Here is a 19,006-nt window from a genome sequence, read left to right as displayed (position 1 = left end):
GGTACATCTGTTGACATATGTACATTTACTGAAGGAAAACATACATATGTTTTCCTTGAAAAAAGTCACCTTTTTCCTGAAAAAAGTGACTTTTTTTCCTTCAGGTTTAATTTACTTTTGATCAAGTAAATTAAACCTGAACTGTGAGCTGTTTTGGCATTGTTACAATATTAAATGACCTTCGATGAGCCAATATAAAACGTATCTTACTTGGTCTCCTATGGTCAATAAATAAATATATATATGAGTGTGTGTGAGTGCGTGCGCACGAGTGTGTATGTGTGCAATACAATGCAGTAATGCAACAATATATGTAAAGAAACATTGAAACATTTTTTTTTCTCACTTGTATTTACTATTCTATAATTACTGCATTCATTTATCATAAATGCTGCCTCAGGAGTTCTGTTGTGGAATTTTTTTTGTCAGGTACTATGACTTCATTAATCTGATGCTGAATATATTATCTGAGAAAAAAAATTCCACCATAATCCCCTCTTTTGATTAGGAAATATGTAATATTTTAATATTAATCTCATCAATATTTATTTTATCTCGACGGTTTAGTTTTCTTGCAGCAGTGACCACAGCAAGGCTGGTAGAAGGTTCCTTCTGTCTTTTTCTTCTGTCAGAAACTTTTCCATTTCTAGCCTGAGGAGCAGAGCAACTTGATGAATGTCACTGGAAGCCAATCAGAAAAATGAAAATGGCAACAAAAAAACTCCCCGAATTTCTACTTTGTGGGACAATAAAGGCTATTTCTATCTTCTGTCTCCATCTTGAATAATTTATTTTAACTTATATAAAAAAGAATGTTTAAATCTGAAATTTTATATATATATATATTTGTCCCTCTTTTATCTAAATCTTTGAAACTCCCATAACGCCCCCTGGTGGCCCCCACTTTTAAAAAACATTGTACTAGAGGACAACTGGGTGTCCTTTGCTCAACAATAATAATAAAGAATCTAAATCTAAGCTATTTTTAATGGATAGACAGAAAAAACAAAACAAAAATGTATCCCATTGAACTAGATAGAAGAGAATTTAGGTACTAAAATCTTTAGTCTGTATTGTAATCACCCATCTAAGCAGCCCTGTGTGTGTGCATACACATACATTTATTTTGTAACATATAAAATTGTTTGCAGAATATTGTGCCAGAATGAAGAAAACTGAATGAACTACAGCCTACTTTGTGATATGGAAACCACTTACACAGCAGTACAGGACAATATTTATTGTTCCATTTTAGATGTTTGATTGTTCCTTGCAGGGTTTCTGTTGCCTAGCTCCCTCGCTCAGTGAGAGATAGGACAGGTATAATATACATACTGCCAATGAAATAAACCGTAACAAAACACAGACCTTTACATGATACACATTCATGCATATATTCTAGAATAGAACCCTATTCTAAACACTTTTTTTTTATTTCGGGCCACATAGATCAACAATGCCCTAAAATGATTTTGGCTAAATGGATTGATAAAACTACCCAGTAATGAACTGTTAAAATAAAATAAAATAAAATAAAATAAAATAAAATGTTCTTTCTGCACAGACTCACTAAGCACTGACTATGTTACTTTGCAATAGCAGGTATTTCAATATCACACCAACACTTTTAAAACTCAAAACCTTTTTGATGAGTTTGATAAAAAGGTTTTTTTTTTTTCAGAATCGAGTTCATTGGGAGGAGTTAGTGTGTTCTTAGTTGTTGTTGCCAGGGGGCAAAAAGAAGGGGTTAGTAAAGGCATCAGACATAAAAAATAGCACGTTTTATCATAAGGATAAAATTCTAAGAAACTAATAGTGTGTCGAAGTTTACCAGAGTTTTCTGTTGTATGCACTTGAGATAACCAGGAACACATATCATTTGCAGTGAGTTTTTACAGGAATAAATATCATTACAGAGCTCAAAAACTGGTAATGCATTTATTGGAACCAATTAAGAATTAATAAGAACTCCATATTTTGTGCCATCAATTAGTACTAAACTGATTAATACTTTACTGATATCTGATACTGAGTACTAAGCACAGTATCTAAATTGAAAACTACAACTCTGTAAAGATTCAGAAAAGTAACAAGCCATAAATAATAAAAATCTTGATGAGTTAAAAAGAAGATGCTTACACTTTTATTGTCGAAAAAACAGTTGCATGCCATTTTGGCTGCCTTATTGCCATAAAAACTAAAATAAAACAACATACAACTTTATTAATTACATTTGATTTCATCGACAAACTATAATATAAAATTAAGAGTCTGACTATTAGAATGTTTTGGGTGAGTCATGGACAGTTCCCCACCTGCGTGTTCTTGTTTATTAACCATAATCTTGTTCCTACATTGCACGGCATGCCCATGTGCCCTTTGCTCCTTCTGCAGGTATAAAGGGAGTTGAGGTAACTCACAAGCAAAGGTTTGTTAATTTACCTGCAGCCTACACAATGGCAAAGACACAAAACCTCATTTTTGCTGGATTATTAATATTCGTATCAACTCAGAGGACTTTGTGCGTTATCGGTAAGAATACCTATTAAATATTGAACTAAGAAGAGTTCTTAAAAATTGCGGAAACCATGCTGAAATATAATATGACGCTTGTAATTAATACAAAGAAAAACAAATATAGGACATTACATATCGATAAACCAAACTGTTTTATGGCTTAATACAATGACAGTGATTTTCAGGTAAAAAAAATAAAATAAAAAATTGTAAACAAAATAATGTGACATATTTACATGTAATAACTCTGCAAGGTCATATTTGACTTCTAGCTTTGTTGCTTTTTTTTAATATTTCTTCCCATAAAATATCAGTTTGATCAAACATTCATCCTTATCCATTTGTTATTCTATAAATAAATACTTGTATCATATCCTGATGTGTTTATCCTAATGACAGAGGAAGAACTTCATCCTGAATACTGGAACAACAAAGCGAAACAAGCCCTTCACACTGCACTGAATGTGCAGCCTAATGTGCACAAAGCCAAAAACCTCATCCTGTTCCTGGGGGACGGTGAGTCTTTTCTACCATTAAGGAGCCTTTCCTGGATCATCTGGTTTTGTTCCTTTTACCTCCGTTTATTTTGTCAGTCCAATAAAAAACATATATTGCGTTCCAAAACAAATGCAATGAACCTCTGTTAAACATTCCCTACTACCTCAGAAAAACAGAAATCCTGTTTTTCTGAGGTAGTAGGGAATGTTTAACAGAACTGAGGGAGCATGACTTGGGAAACCACTTTTTCATGAGCCTTTTAACTAAAGGCAATGCAAATAAAGTGATACCATAAAATGCTGGATGGTGTTCTGAGCATGGTGAGAAGTCCACCATGCTCAGATGACGTGACAGTCAGGTTTCTCTAATATGTAACAATTTGCTGTTAAATATTACTAAAGAATGCTATAAAGAAACAGACTGCACTTACTGGTTATATATAATTGGATTTCAGCCAACATCATATCATATCATCATATCATGGTCATAATTCTGATTGTGCACAAATTGCAAATTTGCAGTGGCATTATAGAGTTCTGATCACAACATAAGCCACTCCTTCCTGGAAAACATGCTGATTGTGGCATGTTCAGGGCTTTATCAGGGCATGCGATTGATCAGTAACGCTTCATTACTCTGCAATCTGGTATGTTTATGACAACAAATCACATTGTAAATAAGCTCTTGTAAATTACCAGATGACAACTCTGTATAAAGAGGAATCAGAAGAAGGTTCCAGTATTTTATTGTACGTTTAAAATGCAGAGAAAAAGAATTGTGAATATTTAGCCCATTGTCAATCAATTTCTGGAGTTCAACTGTTGGACAACAAGTCATTAGTTTATGTTGACATAATAAAGTTTTCAGTTCTGAAAGAATAATTAATAATGGTGGATTTCATACTTCACACACGTCCCACTGTCTGTGATTGTGTGTGATTGTGTTCACTGTCATTTAAATTCCCACATCAGCCAAGTCTTATGAGGTTCACAAAGTACAATGTTAACCTGGCGGCATTTGATTCTGCTTTCAGGAATGGGAATACCAACAGTGACAGCTGCCCGGATCCTCAAAGGCCAGCTGGAAGGAAATTCAGGAGAGGAGGGAAGTTTGGTTATGGATACATTCCCCCACCTGGCACTGTCTAAGGTCAGCACTCTCTGACAGCACATTTTGACTGCTCAGGACATATATCTAAAATAAAAAGAAACACATTATTTAATGGTGAAGCAAAATTATCTTAATGTCTTTTAAAATTTGAAAATAATATTTTTCCATGAACGAAGGAAATCTAGCTTTTTACACTGTCAGAAATTCATAAAGTTACTATGTTGATATTTTGATGGTATTTTGCTGGGGACAGTGTTACTATACATCCCATCTTTTATGGTTTTACTTGGTGTGTTCTGTACACTACACACTCCAAATTTGACATTATGATCTGAAGAGAATTCATTGACCTTCTGTAGTCTTAATCAAGTGCATAGCAGACAACTTGTAAAAATAAATAAATAAAAAATATTGCCAAACAAACACAGCATATTATCACATAAGAGTCTGATCTGGTGATGGTGATTGCAGTCCCCCCTTCCAAATATTTTGTGCATCAAACTACGTAACTAACAGTTGGAAAACATACTTTGAGCTTGTCATGGGCCCTCTCAAGCCTTTGATAGACAATTTCTATTTTTGATTGTTTTTCTATTGAATGTCTTCACATTTGAAAGCACTTTAGATAATCCAGAATTATTTGAATCTGATTCTTTGTACATTTCATTATACTTATAAAATATATTAATTCCACAGTGTTTTTCTCCAATATTTGATTCCTGCAGACCTATAACGTAGACCAGCAGATGCCAGATAGTGCCGGCACGGCGACGGCATACTTATGTGGGGTAAAAGCCAACTATGGGACCCTTGGAGTCTCAGCTGCCACTCCACTGGGTAACTGTAGTGCTACTTTTGGCAATGAAGTCACATCAATTCTCCACCGTGCCAAGAATGCAGGTAAGCACCATTATCTACAAAGTTTGGCCACCATATCTATTTGTCAAGAAGATTAGTTTTAGTGTGCGTGAGGCAGTATAAAAGGCAGGTAAGCAAATTAATCACCCTGTAAATTAATTTTGTAGAAATGTTGACAAAATGTTAAGAACATTGCTGTTACAACAGTTTGACAACTACCATGTTTGTTTTAGGAAAATCTGTTGGAATTGTCACAACAACGAGAGTGCAACATGCTTCCCCTGCTGCAAGCTACGCTCACTCTGCAGACAGAGATTGGTATTCTGACTCTGACCTCCCTAAAGAAGCTGTCCAAAATGGCTGTCATGACATTGCTTATCAACTGATTCACAACACAGAGATAGATGTGAGTTTTAATTTATGAATCAGTTCCTTATGGCGATGTCCATCGAGTCAATAAATGCAGTAAACCTCGTTGGATAGTAATGGAAATGTTTACAAAACCAAATGTCAACATAGCTTTCAGCAATTTGACTTATATGCTTTTTAAATACTTCATGTATTATTCGACTCCTTCCTCACTCATGTTCTTATTATTTAATTCAGATCAATTTAATTCAGTTTATTTATTAATCTTTTTTTTTAAGTTCATTTATGTCACTAATTCAGTCCATCAAGAAAAATTTATTATTTAGACGTATTCTATAGTCACAATGTTTTCAAGCCTTTGTTTCTGTTTTTTATAAGGATTTTCTGCTGATAGCAGCAAAAACACGACATTAAAGATTAGAATATCACATCAGACTGAGAACAGCGAAAACAAAACACAATTCTAATAGTTTTAAAAATGACTATAACCTTTGTCATCTTCTTCAATGCAGGTCATTCTGGGTGGAGGTCGTGAGTATATGTTACCAAAGGACACACTGGACCCAGAGTACCCATCTAAGACCGGAAACCGGGAAGATGGAACAAATCTTATTGTTGAATGGGCTAAAAACAAAAAGGTAAATTTAATATTTTACATCTACATTACTTGATTTGAAGTATGGTGTTCTAATGTAGCGTAAACATATTTGGATTTTGTACATCAGCTTATCTTATTTCAAATTTTACTCATCTGTTTGTTATTTCAACTTGCAGAATGCTAAATATGTTTGGAATAAGAGTGATTTTGATGCTGTCGATCCTCGAAAAACAGACTTCCTCCTAGGTAAGTTCTTATTAAGCACTCTAAACCAAAATAAAATAACGCCATGGCTTGGTTAAATGTTTTCTCTGGCCAGTTTTGTGTAGATGGAGGATAGCTAAACAGTCATTTTCACATCTCTCCATAAATTTGATTCAAGTCTGGAGTCTGGTTTGACCATTCTAGGACTGCTAGTTCGCGCTGCTGCAAAACATCCCCATAGCATTATGCTGCCATCACCATACTTCAATGTAGGGGTGTTATTAGGATATTTAGCTTTAAATTATATTTTAAGAAATGTCCTCTCTCTCAGGTTTGTTTGAACCCAGAGACTGTCACTACGAGCTGGAGCGGGATACCTCTATGGACCCTTCGCTAACAGAGATGACAGAAAAGGCAATCAAGATTCTCCAAAAGAATCCCAAAGGATATTTCCTGTTTGTGGAAGATAAGTATAATGATACACACCCAAAATTCAAAAAAACTTTTCTCTTTGTATTGCTTTTGAAGTTTGTATAATTGCATAGTTTTGTTGCATAGATTTATGTGTTAATGCCCCTTCTTATCAATGTATTATTTCATTTTGTTTTTAATAAACCCAATATTAAGTAATCTGCATTTAAACCTGTAGACACAAATTATTCTATGAGTGACGTTAGCTAGTTTTAAATGAACTACCATTTACCTAAAGAGATAGCTTAGAAATTTTGATGTCAAGTTCCGTTATAACATAATGAGTTAATATTGTACCTGCAGTAGATACCACTCTCTGCAACAATTAGTGTCCATCCCAAAAACTTGTGAAAATGTCCCAATTCAAAGACCACATACACCCCATACAAAGACCGCAGACCGTCCTGGGTTCGATTCCCAACCTTAAGACTTCACCCACTTCACTCTCTGTTTTATAACTGTCAATAAAGGCCAAAAAAATCTTAAAAAAATAATAATAAATAAATAAAAAATAGAAAAACTGACAAATGGGATTGTCATGCTTATGTGTCAGTGTGCTTCTCTTGAACTTTAAGGGGGAGAATTGATCATGGTCACCATGCCACTTGGGCTAAAAAAGCTCTCCACGAAGCTGTAGAGTTTGACCGTGCAATCGGGCGAGCAGCAGAACTCACCAATGAGATGGACACACTGACTGTAGTCACTGCTGACCACTCCCATGTCTTTGCTTTTGGAGGATATTCTGCAAGAGGAAACTCCGTTTTGGGTAAGATATATGATGAGAAAATAACATATTATATCAAAGTTAAAGTAACACAATGTTGTCCAAATTTGTATTTTTAAACAAAACACCGATGTGTTCTGCAATCTACAGGAGTTTCTCGTGCACTGGCCATGGACAAAAAGCATTTTACCACTGCTGTTTATGGCAATGGACCAGGTTATCAGATAGTCAATGGAACTCGCCCTGATATGAATGAATCAATTTCATGTAAGTACATGCTGATTTTTGTAAAAAAAAAAAAAAAGAAAAGCCAACAGATTTGCCTAAGAGACTGACATGTTACATTTTACATAATACACATAAACAACATGAAAACAAGAGTCAATTTAACCAGTAAAGTGAATGTGTGTGTGAAAGGGTGAATTTAGTGATAATTTAGTGTAAGTGTTTTAGAATCCTCTGGGCTTGATGAGCTACTTTACAAAAACAAGCCATTTACCAGTTGTCTAGGCAACATGTTAAAGACTATTTGTACTAGAAGAAAAATTCAAAGTGCAAAAATTGAAGTTTACTTATTTCCAGTAAAGCCAGCCTTGTCACCTGTATGTTCAGCTTTTGACTCAGTTCAGTTGTTAATTATATCATCATTACTCGTAAACTCAAATAAACATTTCAGTCAGGTCAAGACATAAGATACACATAATGATGATTTATGGCCATTTTTATCACTGCTAGATAATGTTTTACTTCCAAGTATGTTTTCTGAGGCTTCAAATATCCACATACACATACAATGGAAGGTTTGCCAATTCTGTATGAGAAAATGTAAACTTAATGCAGACCTTTCCATTTTCCTCACAGCAACAAATAACTACAAACAGCAGACTACAGTCCCTCTCAGTTCAGAGACCCATGGTATAGAAGATGTGGCCATCTTTGCCAAAGGACCAATGTCTCACCTTTTCCACGGAGTTCAGGAACAGAACTACATTCCACATGTCATGGCTTACGCCGCCTGCATAGAGCCCTATGAAGACTGCCAGCTACTCGAAGGCCACAGTGGAAGAATTCACTCTAGCCTGCTTCTTGTTCTGATGGGCCTGCTGCTTACCCTGTGCTCTGCCTGAGACCACAGTCCCAACAGGATTTGCTAAGACGTTGGAATTAGTCCACAATCTTTTATTTTGGTTGAAGTATAAATTATTATTGTTGTATTGCATTTCAATGTTGTGCTAAGACCTTTGCTGCCATTCAGAGTAATGCATTTTTGTTCTGCATTTGAGGTGAAAAAGTATTTCTATTAATGCCGAATATGGAAGCTGTGAATCTGAACACTTTCATTTGTATCTAAAATATGACTGCGATCCTTTTAAAATTCTACTTAAAATAACTTACTTTGTTTTCCTATTGGTCTGTCAGCTTGTTTAAAATATGTCTTACCTCCATGAATAAACATAAAATGAAAATAAAATAAAAACTGTTCAAGTTAACCACTATGTATGTGGTTTTAAAATTGCTGATATTTTCTACTGTTATTTGGCAGGTTTTATTGCTAACTGCATGTCTTATATGGTAGACTTTTATATATACAGTATAAAAAAACTTATATTCTGACACAGTTATGGAAATTATGCTCAACTTTTCCATGAAAGTTGGTGTATTATAAGCTTCCTTCTCAGCTTAAAGGAAGCTTAACAAGTTACACAAATGAATGATGTTGCAACAATTTTGGCTGAAATTCCAATGTTTAGTAAGAATAACAGCATCATGGCAACCTTTGGTTGATGTCACTTCCGTGACATCAACCAAACTCACTAAATATAACTCACCTATATGTAATAGATTAGCATCCCACAGTTAGTTTTTTCTATTTGTTTTGATATTTTGCTGCAAATTTTTTTATTAGTTCAATTCAGTTCTCTTTATTTGTATGGCACCAATAGGCAACAAATGTAATTTTGAGGCACTTACAGAAAAAGTCACTTCAGTCAAACATTCCAATAAATCCTAGTTTTTATTGCAGTACATTAAACTGTGACTATGGTGATGGAGAAACAGCTTCTCTTTTGAAGTGCGGAAGACGCTGTTGACAAATTGTCCAATCAGAAGAGCCCGTGGGCGGGACTTCCGCCTTCTTGCTTGGAGGGAACTTTAACCATCAAAACAATAAACGCAGGTTTTCTGAATCTGGGTTTCGGATTTAAATTCTACATTATTTAGGGTTATAAAGCTTCCTAAATACTTTAGCTAAATAATAGACGATTAAACGAATCGCCTGTTATTTGTTAACTAAATGCATAACAAACTTAGCTAAACATGTGTATGCATTACGGAGTCGTTTCTGCAGAATTAGCCCTATTAGCTAACGTTTGTTGAAAAGTTTTCCTCCGTTTTTTTGATCATTTTCATCATGATCTAAGTAGAGAGACGTTGCAAATAACAGTGTAGTGTTGTGCAAGCAAACATCGGTGGTCATGGATTGCAGCAAGAGGAGGCTGGCAAGTCAGTTGTGCGTCGCGGTGAACGATGGAGATTCCAGGTAGTTAACAAATATATCCAGGCTTTTCTTGTTTTGTTCGGGCATGTCCTGAGTTGAAAGAGACGCAGCAGACGGCGGAAACTCGAAGTATTTTGGATGCTGGATTGTGTTTTCGAGTTGTTTAATGCTGAACACCTCTTTAACAATTTTTGTTAAGTGATCGGCACTTTTTCATATGTAAAGTTTGATTGGAGTACTTTGACGCATAATAATAACAGCGGGTGTGCATATGCGGTGGCTGAAGTAATTGTATCGTAATATGTGATGATTGTGCAGCTGAATAAACGTTAGTCATCAAGGGCATGCTTCCATATAATAAACACTGCTTAGGTAAATGCATCATATCTTTAACTTTTACTAGTTGTCAATCAGTTCTGGAGTTAATATTTGCAATAGCATTTTTTTTTTTTTTTCAAATTTGGTGATGCAAGTAGGTATTAAAGCAAAACGGTTATCAATATTAAGAATCTTTTTAGTTTTCTTTGATAATTTGCCAGAGAGAAGCCACCCATAATAAGCCAAACACCGACATGTACCTATTGTATGTTTAAACGAGTAACTTTTAATATTTTTTTTTATTTGTTCTGCTTTGTAGGAAGATGCACAACTTTTGGATAAATAGAATGTTTATTATCATGTTTTGTTTGTGATATATTATTAAATCAATACATTAATTCCAGAAAGAAATGTGTTTTGATCCTTTACAGATCTGTGCAGCTATTCCTTTCTAAGGGTGCAAACCCAAATCTGGTGGATAGTAAAGGTGTGGCTGCAATACACCTGGCTGTCGGCAAGGAAACGGAGAAGAATATACGCTGCTTGAAAATGTTGCTGCAGCATGGATCTGACCCCAATGTCAGGTATAGTTTCATTCATTGAAATTAAAACATGTACCGTTTTACCAGTTTACAGATAACAGTTGAATTACACCTATAATCTTGTAAACAAATATATTCTAGAAAAGCATACGTTGATTACCTGCATTTGTCTTAGATCTTCTGATGGCCTGACTCCTCTTCATGTTGCTGCTCTTTGGGGATGCTATCAAAATCTCAAGCTGCTCTTAATGAATGGAGGGAACCCAAATTTAAAAGATAATGTAAGTCTTTACAGTTAGACAGATTAATTACAGCTGTTTTAATACAGAGATGTTGGGCAAGTTTATATTTTAAATTGCATTGTATAATAGTTGATGCCAGGGACCACTTGTGATGGAAACTCGCTTTACCAAGTTTGTATGAAGATGAACACGTAGGCCGCTGCACTTACAGTAAGCAAATATAATGCAATCAAAACTGGGCATAAGTGAGCATATTGGTTCCTCTAATTATGATATTAGCTTCCATATTTATTTATATGATTAGAGTTTAGTTATGTAACATCTATTGTATTGTTGAGGCATCTTTTCATGTGCAAATCATATTCATTTTTGATAAAATTCAGATCTTTCCAGAAATATATCAAACTCAAATTAATTATAAAAATGATCCTATTGTGTAGTCAGTTAAGATCATACAGTTGTTCTTGCAATAAGCTCCTACAAAGCCTAGCTAACAGTATTAAATTGTTGACTTACCAGCAGTTCTTCATCTAGAGCAAGTATTTGGGGACTGTGTAAAGAAATGGCTTCCTTTAATCAGGGAGAGAGTCCTAGCAGAACCAGGTTCAGTGAGAGGTCATTCCCTAGATGAACACAAAGACCCAGTTGTGCTTTTTATGGAAACGGTCAAACACAGAGTATGCATTATGACCTCAAATTACACAGTTTTAGAATATTAATACCATTTAAATTCACTCAACACACATCCTTAAAAAATATTGATTTGCTTTGCTCAGATATTGATCTGAGAGCTTTTCTGTAAAAATGTCCTTATGAATCCTGGACTACTTCATATGGTCAGAGTATCCAGATTACATTGTACAACAATGCCTCACTCCTGAGGTGTCTGCTTACTCCAAATGATGAATGTGACTGCCAGGAATTAGAAATTTTTAAAGAATAAATATTTCATTTTGCTGTAATATTTAATTTATGTAATCTGACCATTATTGTCTGTTTATTTGTGCAGGAAGGGAACACAGCAGCAGAACTAGCAGAACATCAGGACAATCGGAAATGTGCCTCTCTTCTTCATGAGTACCAGTCCTCAGCTGATACTGAAGAAGAGGACTTCCCTCAGTTTCAATACTGTAATATATGTTACCTTGTTGCAGACTGCTGCAAAAATTGTGGACTTTGTGGGGTCGTTTTGTTTTAAAATGCTTCCATGTGAAAAAGTAAATTCTCATACATTTGCAATTCTTTGTGTACAAAGAAAAAAAAATCATTCTCATTATTATTATCATCTAAAAAGTAGTTACTTTTAACAGGTGAAGATCAGCACGTTCACATTACTATTGTCATCATTATTTATTTGAACTCAAAAAAGCCAAACTGCTGAAACAAAAGTCTACCATTAATAAGAACATAAGAGGTAGCATCTCATTGCAGTTTAAGTATCCAAACAAATCTATAAAATAAAATAATGTTTGCAGTTTATCGTTGCCTATAAATCAAAAATGAGTAATAAAGTAAGTAAAAGAAAACATCTGTAATCAGTTTTTATAGACTATGATAAATAATTAATTTAGAGTGAAATGGTAAAGTCAGTTTTCACATTCTTTTGAAGAGGATGTGCCAGCAGATTCAAAGTCAGGCTAGAAATTAATTGTTAAATGTAATAAATAAACCAATGATTAGCTGACCTTTCCACCATGTTGGTTGCCATTGGCAAAATGCTGCAAAATGAATAACGTGAAAATGTACACAGTGTGGTAATATACAGGGACTTGAAACTGTTGTGATAAAAATGTGTGTTTTCTTGTCACAGCTGTGTACGCAGACCAGACTGACACGTCCAGCTATCCTGAATCAGAATACAGTTTCAGTTCCCGCTCGTTCATGATCAGTGGTTTTGGTGAAGTCCCACTGAGCAGCACGAGGCGTTCATCCTTTCTCAACTTGTCTAACATGAACGGAAGACCAAGTTGCAGGGGAGTATCATTTAATGGGCCTTCTGTGCTGTCGAGCACTCGCATTTCTGCTGCAGGACCTGTAGCTACAACGGCAGCTCCGGAAAATGATGCCTTAAGTTGTGACGATGGATCAGTCACAGAAGATAATGAACAGGCGGCTTCAGCTAACGCTCCTTCAGAGTTTTTATCCAGGCGAGCCAGTCGGAAGAGTGTTAGCTTTAGAAATGTGGATGACTATTTCCCAGTTTTCAGCCCGGAAACCCCCAAACCGAGCACTGCTGCTGACATCAGCCAGCGCACGGACACTTTACCCTTTGACATGTCTGAATACTCAGACTTTCTAGATTCTGAACGCTTGGCTACGGTTTTACCACAGCAGGGGATCGACGTCACATCACCGGACCATGTATTTGTCTTCTCTAGGGAAAGCAGTGAGAGCACAGAAGAGGAGCTAGAGAAAACAGTTATCAGTCAGTGTGCTCTTGAACTCAGTGATGACGAACCAGAGGGGCAGAGCGACAAAGATCCACCAGTGAATCCTTCTGAACAACAAGAGCAGGCCCATGTGGGCAGCAGCAGCAGTGGGACTTGCAGCAGTCATTACAGTAGCTGTGAAAGTGACCATTACACCAGCTGTCTGGATGCTCCTGTACCCCGAAGACATCCTGTGTTCCCTCTTGAAGAGGAGGCTGAGTCTGATACAAGGACCAAACAGGATTCTACAGACTCTGAAAGTGAACTCAAAAAGGGAGATAAAAATATGTTAAGAGTTCAAGCAGAACCCAACAGAGAATCTGAAACTGTACAGCCTTTATCAGGTTTGCTTGATAAACTGACCTTATCGGAAAAACAACATGAAGAGACGGCTATATTGAAAGCTTCTTTTGGTTCTTTTTTAAGCACTGCAAGAAAACTTGATGGGGTCAGGCAAGGTGCTGAGTCATCAGAAGAAAATGGTGGACTTCAATTTACACCCAGCCCTTTTGTGACCGGCAGGACGCGGTCTAGATTGAGCCGCTGCTCAATGAGAACAAGCAGAAACCCTGAGAGCGTGTTAACCACATCTTCTTTATTTGACGATACGCTGCCAACGCCAGTTCGAATGTTTCGGCAGACGCCAAGGTGTCAGAGCAGCGGGCATGGATTCAACTCGCCTTACACACCTAGTCATACGTCACGCCACTTGGAGAGGTGCACTGAAAGAGACTCGCTACCCAAGGACAGCCAAGACCCCCAGTCCAGCACTCTTACAAGTCCAAGTGTCAGCAATAGCCAAGCTGATACTCTTATTCTACACAACAGCGAAACTGATTCTGTTGAGGGATCACAGTCTTTGGATGACACGGTCATATTAGACAAGAACCAGGACGACTCGGTCGCTGCTTATGAAAAAAATTTTGCGGAGATTATTCTCGCCATCAGAGGACAGAACAGGCATCTTCCTGAGGATGAGGAATTTCTAACGGAGGATCTTACCGGTTCGGATGAGGCAAAAGTAGCTCATCTGGCAGAAGAAGATCAGGTAGATGGTTTTAAAAACGATGACTGTTGGATTACTGAAGACTACGGCTCAGAGTCCAACTCTGCGTCCTCTTCGTCCACCTCCAGCTGTTTTTCTCCAAGGACATCTACGGAGGACACTGACCCTCCACATACTCCAGGTACCGGATGCACCCCGAGATACAGCATGAGCCGGCTGTCGAGCCGTCGGCCACAGCGCTTGGCAGACCTGTCTTTCACTCCTGGGGGGCGTCCAGTAATCCAGAACCTGGATGAACCAGTGGAGTATCTCTACACTGACACAGAGCAGGGCCACAAGCTCATTGAGACACACGTCCCACCTACGTCAGACACCTCACTCAGCTCCGGCACAAGTACCAGCATCAGCGACGAGACCGTTTTGTACGACTGGCGAGCTTTGCAAACTGAAACAGAGAGCAGCAAAGGGAAAGAGAACCTACAGCCTGAGATGCAGGCTCGGGAAAAGGAAGATGATAAATCTGAGTGCAGACTGTTGCCAGAAACCAGAGGAATGACTGACAGGGAGCTGAGACTGAGGCTGGTGGAACTGGGAGAGAGTCCCGGTCCTATCAGCAGCCGCACCAGGCCAACTTACCTGAGGAAGCTCTGCCGACTGTTGCAAGAGGAAAACTGCAACACACAGAGTGACAACAAGCAGTCCGATCAACGGCAGAAAGGTTATGTTTATTTTCAGATATTACATTACATTAAGTGAAGAAACATTCAGGAGAATTTAAGCGCGTAATGTTGCACCTCGTCATTCACAGATGTTTTCTTCTTTAACTTTACTAGCTTTAGGGTATAGTCCAGATCTCTGTCGGGTCCTGAAGACTTTCCAGCTGCCCAACTCCCATGGTGACGAGCAGTCTCTGTGCCAGCAGTTTGACCAACCGGATCAAAACAGGAAGTGGAGGGAGGGCATCATCAAGTCCAGCTTTAACTATCTTCTTCTTGACCCGAGGTGCAGTATATTTTTTGCTTTTTGATTTCTGGTGCAGTCCTTTTGCCTCGCAAAAAGTTTTTGAAGTTTCACAGTTTGATAAGTGTTAACTTGTTTTCATTGTTTTGAACGTACGTGATATAGACTCCTATAGCTCTTTTGGAAGTTTTATTTTTGATGTTTTTGAGTTTCTTATTATTATCAAAAAAATCAATAACAAAGCAAATGTATAAAAAAAGAGACAATATGACAGTATAAGATGACAATTGGATAACAGAGTAAAAATGTAGAGGGTTCACAGTATTTCCAAAAATATTCAAAACAAAAATGTGTAACATGATGTAATTCTTTTTTCTTTTTTTTTAAAGAAACGGGGAACATTTATCTCCCCTGCTGTTACACTATGTTGTGAATTCCAGTTACGTTTAGGGATGCAAAATACTAAATACATAATAAATATATCATTTTATTTTTTATTCCACTGGAAAACCACAATAGATCAGATTACTTTTCATCAGTCATCATCTTAATTAAAAATGAGCCTCTAAAATGGTTTTAATCCCTGATTTGGGTTTTATTGAAAAAAACAAACAATATGTAGTATTACATCTTTTTCTTTTTCTTTCATTAGAGTGACAAAGAACCTCCCGTTCCGCAGCCACACCATGACTCCTCAGGAATGTTTCCAGACTTTCATCCATGCCATATTTTACGTGGGCAAAGGAAAACGCTCCCGCCCCTACAGTCACCTGTATGAAGCTTTAGAGTACTACCGAGGGGAGAAGACCGCCAAGGTAACTCTACCCGGACACCTCTGTCATGTAAAATTATGAGGAAGTTTAACCACGGCGGAATCAATAGGTAACAGGGCTGCTTTTCATCCCTTTAACAGAAACTCTGTCCAAAAGTACAGCACATTCTCCAGGTGTGGACCGCCGGACAGGGAGTCATCTCTCTGCACTGCTTTCAGAACGTCATTCCTGTGGAAGCATACACAAGAGAGGCCTGCATGGTGGAGGCCATCGGTGAGTGAGGAGCAGTCGTAACTTGTCGTTGATAATCACCTATGTGCGATGTCAGACCCAGACCGGGTGTTTGATGTGACGTCCTTTACCCACCCGGATGCGCAAATCTGAATATGAAAATATAAATCTGAATATATGGTCATATCCTTGAAGGTTTGATTAAAAATAATTACATCGTAGATTTTTAGGAGCCTTTAAGTTGAAAATTGGTTAATAGTGTTGAGCGAAACTGTTTCCTCCCTTCCTGACTTTTTCTGCTTTTTTCTAAAGTTGAATGCTTTAATTTTTTCCCCTCACTGCAAATTTGAAATCACACAAAAGTAACAAAAGTAAATACTCATATTACAGATTCATTTATTAAAGTATAAAAGTTATCCAAAACTATAGTGATGTCTATGTTGAGCAGCTACTACACTCCTTGTTAAATCATAAATTAACTGTGATTAACCTCATTTTGGGAAAGCTTTACTAGCGACACCCAGATCTGAACTGTGCTTGACTTTTAGGCTCTAAAAATCATTTAAATATAACGTATCAGACAATCAAAAAGCTACACTTTCATTCTTCAATCTAAAGATATTATCTTAAAAAATTGAACAACAGATAAGTGAAATGTACTGTAAAATGTACATCGATTTAAGTCCAGAAAGGGTTACAATCATCAATTTACTGTAATTTGCAATGCATAATCCCTTTAAGTCAGTCCCTGGTGTATAGCAAGAGTTTACCATAATGTGGCATTTTTTAATAGATCTCATTGTGATGAAAGCAAATTATTATAAATTTTTTTTTTTGAAAATTTCAAGTTTAAAAAAAAGCAAGATTAGTCCTTTTTAAAATCTTAAAATATCTTATTTTTCGTTTTCTGTGTTGGTGTTGAGATAGCTTTCTACACAAACACTTTCTTTATAATGACAGTCCAAAAATGACATTAAATTAAAAAAATTAAAAAAACAGCAGTGCCTTGACTTCTACCCCTCCTTTCTCTCTGTCTCTCTTCCTCAGTTTTTTTTTATGTCAGAGAGTAAAAGAGATTAGATAGAGAAAACATTTCACTACATGTATATTTAGAAATGAGAGGATAAACTATGAGGAAGGATTGGTGCTGGAGCTCACACATCTTGTAGTTGTACAATGAAAAAATATTTTAGCTGAAAATGTTTTTCCCTATTTAGTATAAAAGACAGAATAGATCAAATAAATGGCATGAGTTTAAGAAAAATACCATTGATGCATCTACTGACCACACTTAAACTTATTTAGTTGTGTCTATTGTAGACATTACCAGTATCTTACGGAAGTGGTTTTCACAGACTTCTTTAATTGGTATGACATTAATTGAGTGCAACATTTTTGGACCAAACTGTCCTTATTCCAGGGCTAAAGATGCTGACCAATCAGAAGCGAGGAGATTTCTATGGCGTGGTGTCAAACTGGGAGCTAAAGAGGAAACGGGAGCTCGGGATCCACCTGCTATACCGAGCCATGCAGATCTTCCTGGCTGAGGGTGAGAGACAGCTCAGACCAGCAGACATCAGGCAGTAAAGAGGCCTACAGTAGTAGGAATTGTGGGAGGCACTATTAGCTGCAAAACACCAACACTCGTCGAGTGAAATACCGCTATACTGACAGACCTCAGCCACATGAGCCGCTTTAAGCTCTTTATCAGGGATGGTTCTTTCTCCCAACACCAGTACAGTTTTCTTTTTTTTAATGCAGCAGCCTGTACATACAGTTGATCCTTATGCAGACAACTGTGCAATGGATTTTTAGAGTTCACTGTCTGTTTTAATAAGTATGCTATTTATACATTTTCAGTGGATATTCTTTGTGGAATTTGAGAAACTCACAATAACTTTGTCTTAGCTTTTTTATGACGTGAACAAAACAATGAATTCTGTTGCATTTCATCTTTCTGGATTTATGCCACAACTCATTTTGAAAAATTGTATTTTTACTTATGGGCCAGTGCTTTTTTTTTTTTTTTTTTTAAAGGGTCACAGATAAAGAATTTCAAATTAACTTTATATTTCATGAAATGTGAGACTTCTTTTTTTTACATAGCTTAGTGATCATAGCTTGTATTAATTTAGTTTTGATTAAAAATAAGTGATGTATTAGTGAGCAATTCTATTTTTTTTCAAACATAAAAGGAAAAAAATCTTAGCTTGAAAGTAGATGATGAGTTGTTTCTGTTTATTGGCATAACTAGTTTAAACTTTGTTCCTACGTGAAATATCTTTAGATTGCATGCTGGATCTCAGGGGTTATCACAGCTGTTACTTGGTGTCACGATCTCCATAATTTTACCATCTCATTTACTACACATCAGTGACCCAAGCAGTGAGCTTCCGAATCACTCATTATCTCCACAGGGAATTACGATTGATGAGCTCTCTGAGAGACTTGCACGACAGAAAAAAAAAAAAAAAGCATTAGCTCTGACAAATGCAGACTTTGTGTTTTAGAATATTTGCTTTACATTCCATTTAAAGCAAAATTAACCAATCGCCACTTTAGTAAAACATATCAAAGAAAGCACTACAACTCAGGTTTCTGAAGGTTTCATTTTAATTGATTAATCTAAAAGCTCACTTTTAGGGTCGTAATAACATGA

The 19,006-nt window shown here is 36.7% G+C and overlaps 2 protein-coding genes across 2 annotated transcripts; both read left to right on the top strand.

The window, feature by feature from the left end:
- Window positions 1-2,431: 2,431 nt before the first annotated feature.
- alpi.2 (alkaline phosphatase, intestinal, tandem duplicate 2) lies at window positions 2,432-8,914 on the top strand. Its single transcript, XM_007541515.2, has 11 exons — window positions 2,432-2,532; window positions 2,917-3,033; window positions 4,049-4,164; window positions 4,851-5,025; window positions 5,217-5,389; window positions 5,865-5,990; window positions 6,127-6,196; window positions 6,486-6,620; window positions 7,200-7,391; window positions 7,500-7,616; window positions 8,211-8,914. Exons 1-11 carry the CDS (start codon window positions 2,457-2,459, stop codon window positions 8,474-8,476), a joined length of 1,563 nt encoding a protein of 520 aa, XP_007541577.1. The 5' UTR covers window positions 2,432-2,456; the 3' UTR covers window positions 8,477-8,914.
- Window positions 8,915-9,467: 553 nt separating this feature from the next.
- On the top strand, window positions 9,468-18,400 carry LOC103130172 (uncharacterized). Its single transcript, XM_007541507.2, has 9 exons — window positions 9,468-9,888; window positions 10,596-10,748; window positions 10,882-10,987; window positions 11,958-12,078; window positions 12,759-15,101; window positions 15,217-15,385; window positions 15,996-16,158; window positions 16,257-16,389; window positions 17,768-18,400. The coding sequence occupies exons 1-9, from the start codon at window positions 9,824-9,826 to the stop codon at window positions 17,932-17,934; spliced, it is 3,420 nt and encodes a 1,139-aa protein (XP_007541569.1). The 5' UTR covers window positions 9,468-9,823; the 3' UTR covers window positions 17,935-18,400.
- Window positions 18,401-19,006: the final 606 nt, after the last annotated feature.

This window comes from Poecilia formosa, unplaced genomic scaffold (assembly GCF_000485575.1).
Source record: "Poecilia formosa unplaced genomic scaffold, Poecilia_formosa-5.1.2 Scaffold10, whole genome shotgun sequence".
Lineage (NCBI taxonomy): Eukaryota > Metazoa > Chordata > Actinopteri > Cyprinodontiformes > Poeciliidae > Poecilia > Poecilia formosa.
This window is presented reverse-complemented; position numbering and strand designations above follow the sequence as displayed.